Source organism: Danio rerio, chromosome 7 (genome assembly GCF_052040795.2).
Source record: "Danio rerio strain M-AB ecotype USA chromosome 7, GRCz13ab, whole genome shotgun sequence".
NCBI classification, from domain to species: domain Eukaryota; kingdom Metazoa; phylum Chordata; class Actinopteri; order Cypriniformes; family Danionidae; genus Danio; species Danio rerio.
In genome coordinates this window covers 52,253,840-52,271,098 of record NC_141027.1, presented here as the reverse complement: position 1 = coordinate 52,271,098, position 17,259 = coordinate 52,253,840, and the positions used below count along the sequence as shown (strand labels likewise).

At 36.7% G+C, this 17,259-nt stretch overlaps 1 protein-coding gene across 9 annotated transcripts in view; it reads right to left on the bottom strand.

Annotated features, from left to right (window-relative positions):
- The window catches only part of usp12b (ubiquitin specific peptidase 12b), a 30,387-nt gene that overhangs the window by 9,869 nt on the left and 3,259 nt on the right, over nucleotides 1-17,259 (bottom strand). For all 9 annotated transcript variants that reach the window (XR_015496169.1, XR_015496172.1, XR_015496167.1 and 6 more), the window contains exons 2-8: nucleotides 14,862-14,942; nucleotides 12,920-13,133; nucleotides 11,036-11,304; nucleotides 4,557-4,633; nucleotides 4,395-4,478; nucleotides 3,978-4,175; nucleotides 2,042-2,120 (exon numbers count right to left, since the gene is read on the bottom strand). Coding sequence is in view for 1 of the 9 variants with exons in the window: in XM_087261845.1 (XP_087117971.1) it covers nucleotides 2,042-2,120; nucleotides 3,978-4,175; nucleotides 4,395-4,478; nucleotides 4,557-4,633; nucleotides 11,036-11,304; nucleotides 12,920-13,133; nucleotides 14,862-14,942 (1,002 nt within the window). In the remaining 8 variants the exon portion in view is untranslated. The remainder of the gene's footprint in view (nucleotides 1-2,041; nucleotides 2,121-3,977; nucleotides 4,176-4,394; nucleotides 4,479-4,556; nucleotides 4,634-11,035; nucleotides 11,305-12,919; nucleotides 13,134-14,861; nucleotides 14,943-17,259) is intronic.

The following is a 17,259-nucleotide window of genomic DNA, read 5'->3' as shown; positions in this document are numbered from 1 at the left end:
TGACAAGAGTCTTAAGTCTCATTAGTGCATTTCTATTCTCATCCTTTAGAGAACGCACAAGTATTTGGATCAATCTGAGGACAACTCCAGGCAAGCACTTGCTGAGGCATAAACAGCAGCTGCTAATCACCTGACAAGGAGGGTTAACAGAGGTGCTACTGTGCAGAGCAAGACATCCAGACACCTTCAGATCAACTCATGCATTCAGCGCTAATCACCAGCAACTCAATGTGAAAATAAACATATTACAATAACAGCTGGAGGAAGAATGAACAGAGTTTGCTGAACTGAAACTGTGTGCATTTTTAGATACTTCTACTTTCTGTTATCTTCTTAGAACATAAAACTAAATGGCTATTCTAGGTTAAAAACAAATAAAGCTTTTCAGAAGCATTTCTTCAGACTTTTATTTTACTTCTCTGAAAACAAAGAATACGTACATGCTTGTGTATTTGAAAGTCTACACTACCTGACAAAAGTCTTGTCACCTATCCAAGTTAGGAACAACAAATAATAACTTGATTTCTAGTTGATCATTTGGTATCAGAAGTGGCTTATATGAAAGGCAAAGGCCTCTAGATAAGACTTATTTTACCAAAGACTTTGCTTAGACAAACGTCTTGTCTCTTAACAGAAATAATGTCCAGTAGAGAATATAAAGTCATGGTGCAGTGGAAAAATAATGAATATTGAGTCTGACTCCCATGAACTTGGAGGACTGCATCCATACATCTCTGCAATGACTCAAATCACTTTTTAATAAAGTCATGTAAAATAGCAAAGCAAGTGTTCTTGCGGGACTCCCAGAGTTCATCAATATTCTTTGGATTCATCTTCAATACCTCGTCCATCTTACCCCAGACTTGCTCAATAACGTTCATATCTGGTGACTTGGCTGGCCAAGCCTTTACCTTCTTTGCTTTCAGGAGCTTTGATGTGGGGTCTGAAGTATGAGAAGGAGCGCTATCCTGCTGTAGAATTTGCCCTCTCCTGTGGTTTGTAATGTAATGGGCAGCACAAATGTCTTGATACCTCAGGCTGTTGATGTTGCCATCCACTCTGCAGATCTCTTGCATGCCCCCATACTGAATGTAACCCCAAACCAGGATTTTTTTCTTCACCAAACTTGACTGATTTCTGTAAAAATCTTGGGTCCGTGTGGGTTCCAGTAGGTCTTCTGCAGTATTTGTGATGATTGGGATTCAGTTCAACAGATGATTCATTAGAAAAATCCACCTTCTGCCACTTTTCCAAATGATCAACTAGAAGTCAAGTTATTATTTGTTGCTCATACAACTGGAATCGATGACAAGACTTTTATCAGGTAGTGTATCTATGGCGAAATGTGTACAGCTGGGAAAATAAGTAATGAATACATCATGTTTTTTCCTGGGAATAATATTTCTAAAGGAGCTGTTGACATGGAATTGAAGCAGAATTGATTTTGGTAAAAATCCAAACATAACAAAAATTTGAAAAAATTGGTTATGTGTAGTAACATTGAAATGGTACAAAGAAAAAGTACCAAACTACTGAAATGTATTTAATACTTTAAATAAAAGGCTTTGTTAAAGCTTTAAGATGCCTCTCATATAGAAAATTAGCGTTGCTGAGAAAGAACTGAGAGATTTTAGCTGCTATCTGGGCTTCCACTGCCTTTCTACATGTCCCGTTCTTTGTGTGTTCAATACTTTTTCCCTGTGTCATTTCAGTTTGTTATGCATAACTTGCATAAATAAAAAATAAAAAAATTGTAAATAAGTTAGATTTGTTTTCTTTGCATATAAGGATTTCTTTGGTTGTTATCAACATCCGGGAAACATTTCAAGTCAACGACACCTTTAGAAACATGTTTTCTAAGAAAAATGTTGACGTGTTCATCACCTAATCTCCCCACTGTATTTAAAGGAAAACATTTTTTGTATTTTGAGGTAACTGAAAAACAAGGAAATTGACTTTCTCTGGATAATGGGAGCATGAAAACTGCAATGTTGCATTTGGAAAACATCATTGATTATGTAGAACGAACATCATACATTACCTCTACAATGTCATCGTCAAACAAAAGCCAGAAGCCGTGACTCTTCACTATAGTGATATAATGACCTCGATTTGGACCACTACAAAAAAACAAACAAAATCACATTTAGTAAAAATGATATGGTCAAAAATTTCTACAATAAAAAAGGAAACTTGCATTAATACGTGGGTCACAGATTAAGAAAATTTGATTTCATAGCCTGTTTAAAATCAGCATGAACCGGAATTTGTTTTGACTTATTTCAGTATGATGATCAGTGCTTTCCACAGGTTTGAAATATACTGGCCGGATTAAAAAGCACCTTTAACCCACAGCACATAAATAGTTACCCTTATGCGACAAAACATAATAAGACTTTTAACACTGTTTTTATTATTATCTATTTTAACGTTTTTCTTTTCAATATGTTAAAAAAAGTAAAAAAAGAAATAAATAAATGTAAAAAAAAAATCCACTATTTCTCTTTTATGCTATTCAGGTGCCTATGCACCCACTGACAAGTAAAATCGGCTTCACTCTCTCATTCAACTTCAGGTTGCTTTATTGGCATAATATTTTTGACAGTATTGGCAAATCATTTTAGGTGTATAAAATATGAAATTAAGTGACGAGGTGGCGCAGTAGGTAGTGCTATTGCTTCACAGCAAGAAGGTCGTTGGTTCGAGCCTACGCTGGATCAGTTGCCATTTCTGTGTGGAGTTTGCGTGGGTTTCCCCCGGGTTCTCTGGTTACCCCCAAAAGTCCAAAGACATGCGGGTACAGGTGGTTATTGGGTATGCTAAAATTGTCTGTAGTGTGTGTGTGTGTGTGTGTGTGTGTGTGTGTGTGTGTGTGTGTGTGTGTGTGTGTGTGTGTAAATGAGAGTGTATGGGTGTTTCCAAGGAATAGGTTGCAGCTGGAAGGGCATCCGCTGCATAAAACATGTGCTGGATAAGTTGGCAGTTCATTCCGCTGTGGCAGCAAAAATGAATGATTGAACGAATGAAAATATGGAATTTATTAATGTCAAATTAATAAAATATACAGCAAATAAGAAATAAAAAAGGAATAAAAATAGACTATCTCTAAAAATGTAAATATTTATAAGAATAAAATTTGTAGATCATTTAAATAAGACAAATGAGTTAATTACACATTTCTAATGGTGTACAAATACTACGCAGCCAATTTAGATGTCATTTCGTTCTCTCCGAGTATTTAGTATTTCATGAAGTATATTTAGTATTTCATTTCATGAAGTTTTCATGAGTCGTTTAGATTAAAGAATCTATTATTTAAAGTCTATCAAGCTCAGCTGATATGCGTATAAAATTAAAGACAGCTTAGAAAACGAAAGCAAAACTAAATCCTGAACATTTTAGTAGATTTAGAAACCCCGGCCGGACGCAAAAAGGTGCGAGTCTCTGTGGGTCTGCAGAGCATGTGAGTGTTGACAGTTCTCGCACACACAGAATGAGCAGTATAAAACGGGTAAACAAGAGAAGATTTTCCACAACTTAATCACTTGCAGATGTTTGTTTATATTGGGCAGACACAAAAAAAAGTGTAAAAGGAGGACAATAACAGTAAAAAAAAATATTTAAAAATATATTTGGGCACCCATTAATATGTGTGGGAAGCACTGATGATGTACTTACAACTGAAACAAAATATTGAGTGTGGGAAAGGGCTTCCCTCATTCCTTCATAGCAAACTAATGGTAAGAGAAATTAAGAATATTGTGGTTGAAGCCATCAAACTGACACCAAACGGGAAAGCAAAAGGTCAGATGTTAATTGAAGATTGCTGAAACAAACATTTTTTTTTCATGGATTAATTTTTCACCAAAAGATTGTTTGCTTCATATAATGTTTATTTTGCTAGCGCTCATTGCAAACTTAAATTTCACAAGGACTTCAAACATCAGCACCTGAAAATAATAAACGCTGAAGCCTACCTCCCACAGTGCACCACTACAGCCACCAAATCGTACAATCGGTCAGGATTTGTAGCATCCCCAGAGGTGTTAAACAGCCTTAGCTCCAGAGGGAAGACTACACGATAAGATAGCTTGGTGTAGCGATGAAGCTGGTCCATATACTTAAAGCGCTTTAGGTGCAGGGCAAGGATCATGGGCAATTTCTTTACCCGCATCCTGTAAGGAAGAAGAAATAGGAGATCAATTTGAACTCAAAATTCCATTTCCATTCCCAGACAGCACTTCACATGCCAACAGAGATGCATTCATGAGGAAAAAATAAATAGGTATATATAAGGTATGCTGAGCCATTAGTTCCAGGAATGCCAAGGCATCAATGTGAATATATTAGAAATGCACTTTAGGGACAAGACAGATTTCAGCCATACTGCATACCTTTTCTGAGCCTCTTGTTTACTTCTGCATTGCTCACAGTAGTACTTGTATTCACTACATAAGGTCTCCGTGTTGCTGAAACCTCTGTCAATGCAGAGACAACATGTTATTATTCCACATTATTAAACATTTTAAAGAGAAGTGTGGGATTTGAGGCATTACCTTAGACAGTGTGTGATGGAGGTATTCTGCTCCACATCCACTGAGAGGTCTAGGAAGTCTTCGTCTTTACTACTCACCTATGGCATAAATGGACAGGGTTACTTATAATGCAATTTAAGTTCACTTATTATAATATAAAGGTTTAGTCCAACAAAAAAATGACATTTCTGTTATTATTTACTTGGTAGGGATGCAACGATTAACCGGTTTCACTATTAGCCACGCTTTAATTTGTCACGGTTAACTAATCGTGAAGGCTTCTAAACACCATGTTTCTGCAGGGAACAAAACTTCTGCAACTAAACAAAGTTATGCCAAATGTGCAGTAGTTTAAAGTTACATCTAGGCTAATATGCACAAATACCCGATTAACTATGGCTGAGTGGCTGAGGCTATTAACAAAGGGTAGTTCACGTCATGTCTTTTGTGTAGCAAGTTTGTTATTTCTTTTCTTGCAAGCATATTGGGAGCGATGTGCACATGGCACGATGTGGTCACGCTTTTCAGATGCTTCTAGTTGAAAGAATGGCGCAAGCTCACTGCGAGTCACGTGACAAAAACTGACCAACTAGCTTCCTACCTTGTATAAAATATACACATTTCTACTCCAAAGAGAAATAAAAACTTCAAAACTAAGAATACTGAAAAAGTTTAGTATAAAGTCTGATCTGTGCATTTCAGAGGTTTGGCAGCCTTTAACTTCATTTGATCTCCCAAAAGTCCAGAGAGAGAAACTATTGGACTATTGTTTGTTTTTATTATTATATTGTGCTGAGCAGCAATAAATAACACTTTAATATAAGTTTCCATGTCATTTTCTAAACTAGTAGTGTTTTGAAACTAATGAATGCATAATAATCATGATAAACGTGTTTACTCTTCAGACTATAATTGTACAAGCAAAATCTGTAAGCGTTGCATCCCTATTACTCATCCTCATATTAAAGCTCCAAAGAACACTTTGTGTGACAAAACCTATAAAACATGACTTTGTTTGACTATGTTTTCTCTTCTGTGTCGCATATTAGCTTCAGGTTCAGCAGAACAACACACAAGCATAGCATCATTGCTCATAGTAAATGTGCACCCTGACCTGATAAGGAAGTCTATTAAAAACAAATTTGTTTTTCAGAATTATTTTGGCACACAAAAGTGTTTAGAGATGTTTATGATTACAGTTAAACCACTGAGTTCACATGGAATGTTTTGACAGTGTTTTTGGTGTTTTTGGTTCTTAAAAAAATCTTAAATGTGTGTTTTGAAGATGATCTCAGATCTCAGGGGACTGGAAATACTCACATGAGGCTGAGTAATAAATAACAGAATTTTCATTGTTGGGTAAATTAACCTTTAAGGTTTGTATGAACTAGATTGTCAAATGTCAGCTCTAAAAATGGATGTGCAGGTTCAAAATTAGTTAGTGGCTTGTTTGAATGTTGGTTTTAAAGAATAATTAGGCTTATGCATGCATTTCCAAAGGGCTTTTACGTGGTTAAAGTAAACAGTCAAGCTCTGTCTCAAATGCCATCATAACTTCGAAACTTTAATAATGCAATCGCACAAAGAATGCTGAGCATTGCATTGTGTACACAAAGTAATGGCATTAAAGAGGGTACAGATGAAAAACTTGACATGTTATAAGTCCACTTGACCTTAAGTTAAAACTGCACAATAAATCAGAATAAAAATTGTTATTGTCTGGAAATAAGGCTTTCATTTAATTCATTAAATATGTGCCTGCACATTTCAGAGGGAAGTGTAGCACTGTTTCCAGATATGGAGCTAAAAAAAAACTCTGAATGTGCTCTTAATTGTGGGATGTTTACGTAGCAGTGGTAATCAGCATCCCAAAATTCTAAAGTAATTTTAATCACTTATAAACAGTATGTTGCCAAAAACATTTATTTTACCCTGAAAAAAGCCTGAGGATTTTACAGTTATAATTTATATATAAATCATATGTTACAGTTATATATATATATATATATATATATATATATTTTTTTTTTTTTTTATTGAGACATCTATAAATTATTTTGGAATAATTCAATATATTAAATGTTATATATATATATATATATATATTAAATAAATGTACTTATACAGCTGTACTATGACAAGAAAAAAGTTAGCTTTCTTTCTTCAACACTATTAAAGGTCATATACAGCTCTATTGTGCATGTGTAACTTTAACTCTGGTTTGAATGAACAAATTGTAAGACTCAAGTCTGATGCCTACTCTCTTCTGATTTGTCCAATTAATGGAATGGAATCTCTAAAAACACTTGTAAGAGTGGCCATTATCACATCTAAATTTCAGCCACAGAGGGTTCCTCGAAACTTGTAAAGAAACAGTAATAAAGATGGCAGTTTTACGAAAGCAATGAGAGCCCAAATCCTCATGTTTTGAAATTAAATGCAAAGTGGACTTTTTTCATAAGGGATGTCTACACAACCCAAACACTTTTAGGCCACAAGTACAGTTTTTGTGACGCAAGCTGGTCAAAGCTGACATTTTCAGGAGCAGCCACTGAAGACCTTAGGCTTGCATTATGGCATAATCACAATTATTGTGGTCATAATTGTAACCATGATTATTTTAAATGATTATCAGTGGGCCATATGACCAAAATGATATAGAGATATATTTCATAATACGAAAGCAGAATGGGACGAAGTAAAAAAAATTAACAAAGATTTCTCATAATAGTGAAAAGAAAAAAAATATATATACATATGTATCTTTTTAAAAATGTCTAAATGAATTTGCTTTTTTGTAAGAATCAATTTAGCAGACTGTTGCGGTAATGAGATTTTTTATTACTTGTTTTGAAAATTATGCTCAAAAAGGTACTAAATGATGTGTATATATTTTTAAATTAATGTTGACAAATGCTCCAGACTTTGTTTCAATTATCTGCAAAACCAAAATTTAATTTAAACATTTTTTAAAAATTCATGTTTGAAAATTTTTTAACTACGTTTTCGTGAGAATCACCCATTGTATCTAGCATGGATCGAACCGGTGATTCTTTGCATGGGAGTGAGTTGCTCTAACAAGAAGACTAAAGATCATGGCCTCTAGCATCTGACACTAGAGCACCTTCTAAGGTCAGAAGAGTGAGGTGTACCTGCATAGCACTTTGCTAGCTGGCCTTCAGCTGGCCTTCGCATTCAGACACATTTTTACTCGCCGACAGGTTTTGAGAAATCGCCGCCAAATGCCTGAAATCACAGGCAAATCGGTGCTCTTGCACGTGAGTGATAATCACATAGTATGAACTATCAAAGACGAAACTGAGAGAATCGCTGATGAGTCAACGATGCCTGTGAGATTTTTGGCATGCTAAATATCTGGAGCTGTCGGAGATGAGTTTTGACTGCAAAATGACATCAGCAATCGCCTACAGCCAATGAGAAAGCAGCTCACTTGTGTATGTACCTGCAGGCCAGCGGAGGTTGGGGAAGAAGTTAAAAGCGCTCATTATCGGTTTATTTGGACTCAAGAAATGGAGGAAATACTAGTGGAGGTTTGATAGGAGCACATGTGTCTGTTTGACGTTTCATACAGAAAGTTAAAAAAGAAAGTTGAGGAGAAATAGCTAATTCCCTTCAAACCAGGGTGAGCAAATATGTACATTTTTTACCCCATTAAAGGCTTCTTTCTCATTATGTAGTTAATAACAAATGATATACTACGTCTTTTTGGCTGTGAGACGTAGTTTAGAAGAAGTTGTCTGTGAAAGCCCCTGTTGCTGATCCATCTTGCAGCGTAAACAAAGCAGCAACAAAACGCTAGGCCAGAGAGTCATGCAGTGTGAAAACATCTGTGACACGACTTCTTTAAAAATTATGTAGTCTGAACACAGCATAAACCTCACTTCCAGCCCAATGTATAACCGACCAGTCCTACTGCACCCAACCCAGTCTGTGCTAGGCTCAAACCGGCATTTCTTTGGATGGAAATCGGTTGCTCCAACAAGGAGACTAAAGACCATGGCCTCTAGTGTCTGTTGCTATAGCACCTTTAGAGATCAGAGGAGCGAGGTTTACCTGAATGGTACTTCGCTAGCTGGTCTAGTTTACACTCACTAAGGGTGTCATGATCCTCCAAATCCTCGATTCGATTACATTTTCGATTCTAAAGTCACGATTCGATTCGATTTTCGATTATGAGTAATTAATTAATTAATGACCAATTAATTATTTGTAGCCAACCGTTTAAACTACCTGACCTGCATGGTCTTTGTTTAACCGATAAACAAATCATACAGTAAATGAATAAAGGCAAGATACACATAATTACCACCTGTCAATCACTTTTTTCTGCGGGACTCGTGAATAGGCAGTGATCTGTGTCGTTATAATGGCGTCGGTAAAAAAGACGCACAACCAAGTGACAAGTGAGTGAAAGATTGAAGCAGTCCTCTGACTGCCTGGACCTGCTGTCTCGAGCGCATGGCTGTGTGTGCGTCTGTGTCTTTGTGGTCACGTGATGTGCATTTTCAGAGGTAGAGAGGAAAGAGGGCTGCTCAGAAATGCTACACGCAACTGTGGATATCAAATCGTTGTCGTTCTAAAATGCCATTTAAAAACAAAGACAGTGTAAACAGGGCCTGAGTGTGTACTTTTCGCGAGCGGATTTGCAACGGGGGCGGGCGGAGGATCGCGATGCCGGTGTTGTCTATCGGACGAACCGTACGTAATACGTACATAGCAGAGCTTGCAAAACTGTGTTTTTTTTTTGTCGACAACACGAACGTTGTCAACATAACTCACTGAAAATCCAAAATGCTTACACACCGGCGACTTCATTGAAAGAGGAGAGGGTTTAAGTTCTGTCGACGGGTCTCCTGCTTCTGCAGTTTAACAAGCGCTGCAACAAGCCTGTTTTTTTCCGGCTTGGCAAGCCAAGCTGACATGACATGGGGGCTTGGCAGCATCGACGATTCTATCTTTTGATTCGATAATCGAAATTGAGCATAAATTTCGATCGATTTCGATTAAAAATCAAAATCGTGAGACCCCTAACACTCACCGCTCTAAACCTCACTCCCATCCCGGGCGAGCCCCCACATATAACCCCCCGGTCCTACAGCATCCAACATGATTTGAGCTGGGATGAAAACGGGGATTCTTTACATGGGAGTTGAGGTCAGAAGAGTGAGGTTTACCTGCATAGCACTTCGCTAGCAGGCCTCTGATATGCTCACCACCCTAAACCTCACTCCCATCCCAGACAGGCCCCCACGTATAACGGACCAGTCCTAATGCACCCAACCCAGTCTGAGTTAGGATCAAATCAGCATCTCTTTGCATGGGAATCTGTTGCTCCAAGAAAGAAGACTAAAGACCATGGCCTCTAGCGTCTGTCACTAGAGCACATTTAGAGGTCAGAGGAGTGAGGTTTACCTGCATTGTGCTTCGCTTGCTGACCTCTGTTACACTCACCACTCCAAACCTCACTCCCGCTTCAGAAACGTTGCTCTCTGCAAAACTTGGGACTTACTCAACTTTTCAACCGCAGACGGAAGTGTCAGCCAATCAGATCGTTGTATGCAAATACACCAGCTCAGACTGTAGCCAATTGCTGACTAATTTCATTGGCTGACGCTGCTATGACAATCGCGTCAGCCCCAAACTTCAGACACGTCCTTTGTAAAGCGATGCTGAAGCCCTGTGTGAATGGGGCGTTAGAGGTCAGGGGAGTGAGGTTAACCTGCATGGCACTTCGCTTTGGAATAGAATAAATCAAAGAATAAGGAAGCGTTGATAACATTAGAGAGCTGAAAATCTAATATAAAACAGTGTAAGGTGAACTTGGTCAGAGGAGTGAGGTTTACCTGCATAGCACTTTGCTTAGGGGCCTCTGTTACATACACAATTTGTTATTAAAGCTACATTTAGTCAAAAGCAGCGAGCGATCTTCTCTTTTGTTGTTTGATTAAAAATGAAAAACAAAGTTTGCAACAGAAAGTCAAAAGCCACATTACATACTTTCATTAATTTCCATGTGAAACTGAGCTTTGCAAAGGAACGAATGTGGACTGCTGTAAAGGTGGCAGGATGACACATAATTACCATTTTATCTCGATTAATGCTTTTTCACAATCATTAAAGGCAAAAATGAATAGAATTTCAATTAATTGCACAGTCCTAGATTGCATTAAGCGAATCTGGTAAAGATAAATCAATAAAACTACATGTGTTTGTGATGTAAGAATAGGCAAGCCTTTTACATTCATAAAGAGCTACATGACACTACATGAATGGCTAAATCATTCATCATCACAACACACCCCCAAGTCTCAATTCAAACCCTGCAAACTTGTTGAAAACTGTCCTCATGTCACATCTATACAGCCTCACAGATGGTGATGTGTCAAAGTTGAATTAGTAATGGCCTAGGCGCAAAAACATACTCATTCCCAATATCTTATTGAGAGTGCTCATGATTCACTCCACTTCCTCTGACTCACCGCTTCACAGTTCAGGCACCGTGTTTCATTGGTCAGCGTGCCTTGGAAGATCTCGTGCACCCAGGTCTGCTGGGTCTTTTCCTCTGTTTCACCTTCTCCTGTGCTGCTGCCGCTTCCACCTCCTCCACTTCCACTCCCACCATTCTGTACTACCTTTCCATTCTGCTGTCTCTCCTGGCTCTTCTCCTCCTGCAGCAGGTCTGCAATGGTGTTGAGCAAGTAGTTGAGGAATTCGTGTGCATCTTGCTGCATGTAGTTGTCAAACAGCTCTGGAATAGGATAAATCAAAGTATAAGGAAGTGTTGATAACATTAGAAAGCTGCAAGTCTAATATAAAAACAGTGTAAGGTGAACATGAACAGGAGAAAAATTGATATAAAACCATTGCATATTAATCCAATATATACAGTGTTTCCAGCATAGCTACTCAGTTTAGCTGAATCTACAGCAGCAAAAGTAATGAGATTTTATCAGAGCTCTGAATTTGCAGTCAAAGCAAAATAATACAAGCAAAAATAAATTATGTTGTCTCTGCTGGCTGCAAGACTACTGTAGTGTGGCAAATGGTAAATTGCTTTTATGAGAAAGGAATAATATTGTGTTTAGCTATAAAAAAATAAAGTTATAAATAATCAAATACATGGTCACTTTATTTCAAAGTATCGCTGTTAATAAACCATTAACTATTATATTTGCCTTAATAAGGTAGTAGTTAGGTTGTGTAGTAGTTAAGATAGTCTTTAATGCTAACACAAGGAAAAAAAACAATTCATACTACCAAAACATATAAAATATTTATAAAATATATTTAAATTATATATCGTCATTTAAAATCTATAATAAACATTGCATTTCTATTAGGCTATATAGGCTATATATTAATCGTCACATCATAACTAGTTTTATTTAAAAATATAAAAATATAAAAAATATCTAGCTTTATTTTAGCACAAAGTCAGGATAAGTATGGTTCAGATGCGTTTTAACTATAAGCATTTCTTTAAGTTGGATTTTTTCAAAAAATGATTTTGTGAAATTAATCTTTGACATGGCCTAATTCAGTCAGTATATTAAAGATATCAAACAAGGTTTTTACATTTTTAAGGAATATTCTTTATATTGCGTAGAATGATTTCGTCAAAAACAGAAATATTACAACAACAAAAAATAATAGCTGGATTTTTACAGAGAGGGACTCGATGGGTGGATGGATAGAAGGATGGATGGGAGTAATGATGGATGGATGGATGGATGGATGGATGGATGGATGGATGGATGGATGGATGGATGGACGGATGGACAGATGGACAGATGGACAGACGGACAGAGAGACAGACAAGACAGATAGATAAATAGACCGATAGACAGATAGGAAGATAGATGGATAAATAGATGGATAGTTGGATGTGTGGGAAAATGGACAGACAGACAGACAGACAGACAGACAGACAGACAGACAGACAGACAGACAGACAGACAGACAGACAGACAGACAGACAGACAGACAGACAGACAGACAGACAGACAGACAGACAGATAGATAGATAGATAGATAGATAGATAGATAGATAGATAGATAGATAGATAGATAGATAGATAGATAGATAGATTTTTAATTTATTTGTTTTGGCTGGAATAAACAGTTCAACTGTATATACACTATATTTCGTTTACTGTATATATAATCTGAATGTGTACATTAAAAATGTTTACAAATACACCTGGCTGAACATATTATCTGTTAAACAACATCTTTAAATATCACCACGCAAATTTATGGCTACCTCTAGCCAACCTGATTAACCCACATCAACAACACGTCTCATCAGACAGTCAGTCAGTCAGTCAGTCAGTCAGACTCTTCACTGTAGGGCCAGTTCTCACCATTTTCCTTCCTCAGTCTGGAGATGAATTTCTTCGGTGGAATGACTCCCACTTTCTTCTTCTGAGTGGCGATGCTGTTGAACAGGTCAGCCAGGCAGGTAAGCAGACTCTCTTTCCGCCGCGGCTGGATCTTATAAGCCAACACTTTCTCTCTGAAGGGCCGGCAGAAGTACAGTGCCTGGAGCACCGAGTTACAGTAGCAGGTGTTGCCAAACTGAGGGACCAGGTTGTGATTGGAAAAAAAGAACAAAACAAAACAGAATGATGAAGACGTCACATGATGTACCTATAAATGTTTCAAATCAGAAATCATGGCACCAAGAATGTAAACCTTTGCTGGAACTTCGGTTGCACGATATTGAACAGAAAAAATGGATTTTGAACACTTCAAATATATTTATATATTTTTTGGAGATATACACTACCGATCAAAAGTTTGGGGTCAGTAGGATCTTTAAATGTATTAAAATAAGCTTCTCTTGCTCACCAAGGTTGCATTTCTTTGCTCAAAAATACAGAACAAATTATAAAATTGTGAAATCTTATTGCACTATGAATAATATGAACAATTAAAGATGAATTATCAGCTTCATTACCCCAGTCTTTAGAGTGACGTGAACTTTCAGAAATCAATCTAATATTAATTAATATTATAATTATAATTATTGTTATTATTATTATTATTATTAAGCAATAATGACTGGATTAATCATTTCATTTGAAACTACATACAATAAGTAATAAATAAATATTTAATAAATAAGTATTTAACTTTTTTTACATTTATAAAATTCTGCCTTGATGAATAATTTTATTTAAATTATTAAATAAAAATTATAATAAAAAAACTGACCCCAAACTTTTGACCAGTAGTTTACATCAGTATAAAAACATATTTTCACCAGATGACTTGATTAGCTATATAGGAAAGAATTATTCATTTTAGAGATAGCAAGATGACTTTTGTCTTAAAATAAACTTTAGTAACACCTTTTCAACAATAAAAATAAAAACAACATTATTGAAATATTGTTTTACAAAAATAGACCATCTCAGTCTTTCTATTTCACATATTTCTTGTAAATTAAATGTGTTACTTGGAGTTAAATTTGTAATTAAAAACCTGTAAAATTCATCAACAAACACAAAAAGAACATTGTTTCAATGTAATTTCAAAGCTATTTCTGACCAATCGAATATGAAAGACTAAACACTGTGATTTTATTGTGATTATTAGTACAATTACACAAAACAAGAAACATTGATATAACACAATAGGTATGTGAAATTAAAAACACTAATAATAATTACATGCTAACTTTTAAAAAAAATCTATCGAATATTTATTTTGAAAAAAAATAATAATTAATACTGTTTACATTAAATCGCTGCAATAAGAATCCTCATAATGTCATTTTTATTTCAGGAAATCATGCAGTCCTAGAAAACTATTTGAACTGAACTAACTTTGCAACAATGTCACTGTTATTAAATTGACCTATAAACCTTAAACAAAAAACACACACACAATTGCCTTCTATTCCTTACAACTCAATTAAACTGATTTCTACGACCTTTGCAACACTGAAGTTAATTGAAGCAATCCTAAATTAAACTGAGCCCAATAATGTAACTATTATCTTCTCTAGAGCGACTGAACAGCTTAAATTAAATTAGTTTCTTAATTGCATCAGTTTCATAACATAAGCACTGTTATTTTTCAGGTTTTATTTTGGCAAAACTGATTTATTGTACAATGTACTTTACATAATTACATGAAGCTTGTATCATATTATTTTGCTGCTTTTTATACATGCTTGCCAAGTCTGCCATTAAGCGATGGCACTAGCGCATTAGATTAAGTTGCTTTGAAATGTAAAAGCAAAAACGGCAAGGTCATCTACTATATATAGAACATTTGCAGACAATTATGTGAACTTACATTGACCAGCCCAAAGTAGTGTTCATTAACAGGGAATTGTTCCGGTCCAATCTCCTTTTCCAAAGCAGAGGCATTGGCGCCCTTGAGAGAGAGAAAGAAAAAAAAAAGCCACAATGGTTATCATTGCTCATGGGGTCTCAATAACACAAGGTACCAGGAACACCCTGCACCTATTTGAGAGTAACAGGAACATCCTGTTTGTGGAGCGTGATGCCAGGCTTGGCTGTACAGGATGCAGTTGCTGGGCAAGCGCAGCCACTCTGTTTTACCAGGGGAAAACATCAAGCTGTAAGTGCTCTTAGTATCTGAGGTATAATGTATGATGTTTTCTCATAAGGTAAAATGCACAAGTCAGTTGTTCTTAACAATTGTCATTCAATTACTTATTTTACTTGTTTTCCCGTTCAGGCTAACACAGTGTGTCACTGCGACATGCCATAAAAGGTATCTTTTCCATGTTAAAATGAGCTTTTGTCCTAACCATCCACAACACAACTGGGTTCATTGCAGGGCCGTGTGATTAATCTTTGTGACATTTCAAAACAATGCCATAGCTAATGCACATCATAATCAAAGCTACTATGATCCTCCAGAGGGTCACTACAAGGTTCTCACATTAGTTAAAGGTTGCATGAAATTACATTTTATTTTATTTTTTTATATCACCTCAAATCATAGCCAATGAAATACTCTCCAGAATCTGACATGCCCCAACCCCTTCAAGACCTTCTATGTTGATGTGCTTGAGCTTAACCAACTCTCACTGGCAGAGCGATAAAAGTGATAAGAGTGATAAAACAAAACTGGCTGTTTTTTTAAAAGGGGAGGGGCTATACTATGCCCCACCCACTCTTTGTATTTCAGTTGAGATTACTTTAAACATTCCATTTTTCAAAAAACTTCATGCACTGCAAAAAATGCTTTTCTTACTTAGATTTTTTGGTCTTTTTTCTAGTCCAAATATCTCACAATTCTTAAATCAAGAAGAATTTTCTATACAAGCAAAACATATTGTCTTGTTTTCAGCAATAATATGCCAACATGAAGTAAGTTTTTACTTAAAATAGGCAAAATAATCTGCCAATGGGGTAAGCAAAATAAACTTATGTCAAAAGGAAAAACAAGACTATTTTGCTTACCCCATTGGCAGATTATTTTGCCTGTTTTAAGAGAAACTCACTTAATTTTGGCATATCATTGCTGAAAACAAGACAATATGTTTTGCTTGTCTAGAAAATTCTTCTTGATTTAAGAATTGTGAGATATTTGGACTAAAAACTAGACAAAAAATCTAAGTAAGAAAAGCATTTTTTGCAGTGTGGGACCTTTAAGGCCTCGGTATACTTTAAAGAAAACCAAAAAATGAACTCAAATTATGTCAGTTTAGGAAAAAAATGTCCAAAAGGAAGGTTAATTTTAGTTCATATTAGCATTTCGAAAGCTTAGCATTAATTTGACTCTTAAATACCTTTGAGCTACCATTGGTCTATGCCGATTATGCAATTTGTTTGTGTGTTCTGCAGGGCGGTGAGTGTAGTGTCGCGGATGCCACCCTTTTTATTCTGCCACCCTAGACGCGGATAAAACAGACGGCGCAGGTGGTGAGGGTAGTGTAGTGGATGCCGCCCTCTCTATTCTGCCACCCTTGACGCGGATATAACCGAGGGCGCAGGTGGTGAGGGTAGTGTCGGGGACGCCGCCCTCTCTATTCTGCCGCCCTAGGCAGCCGCCTAGGTCGCCTCTATGGACGCGCCGGCCCTGGTGATCTAGAACTCCACCTTATTTGGCATGCGACTAATTCCCATCTCATATCCAAAGGGCTCAGACAGGAGAACAACATATAACACAACAACATCAATTTACCAACATAAAAACACTGAAAGGAAGGTCAAGTCGAGAGAGAGATTTTAAAGTCTTATGGCAGACGCCACGTCTTATAAATTGCAAAACAATGTTCCATTCAGTGTCTCTCCACTGCAAACAGAAAACAATGTGGAGATGTGGCATGCCGCGGTGGCTGGTGTGCAACAGGCTGGAGAAGGCTGTTTGCCAGATGTCTATGAAATTGTTCTTCCCTCACAGAAGATCTCGTTGTTGTGTTTAGGGCAGTGGTTGCCCAAAATGTGAAAATCGGGGGGCCCGAGGGCCAGAATTGAGAACCACTGGTTTAGGGGTACACACAGCAAGACACATTTACAGCTCTGCTTATTGCAGCATAGAGGTGTTAAAGTGTTTGAAAACAAATTCTACCTATACTATAAAAAAATCCACCTGTACCTATACTCTTTTCTTTGTTACATTCAAAACTGTCACTAGGAACTGTGAAGTGATGAAAGTCAGCCAACAGTGATAAAGCACTGTTTGTGTTTCCAGATAAAGGAGATTGAACGTAGGTGTA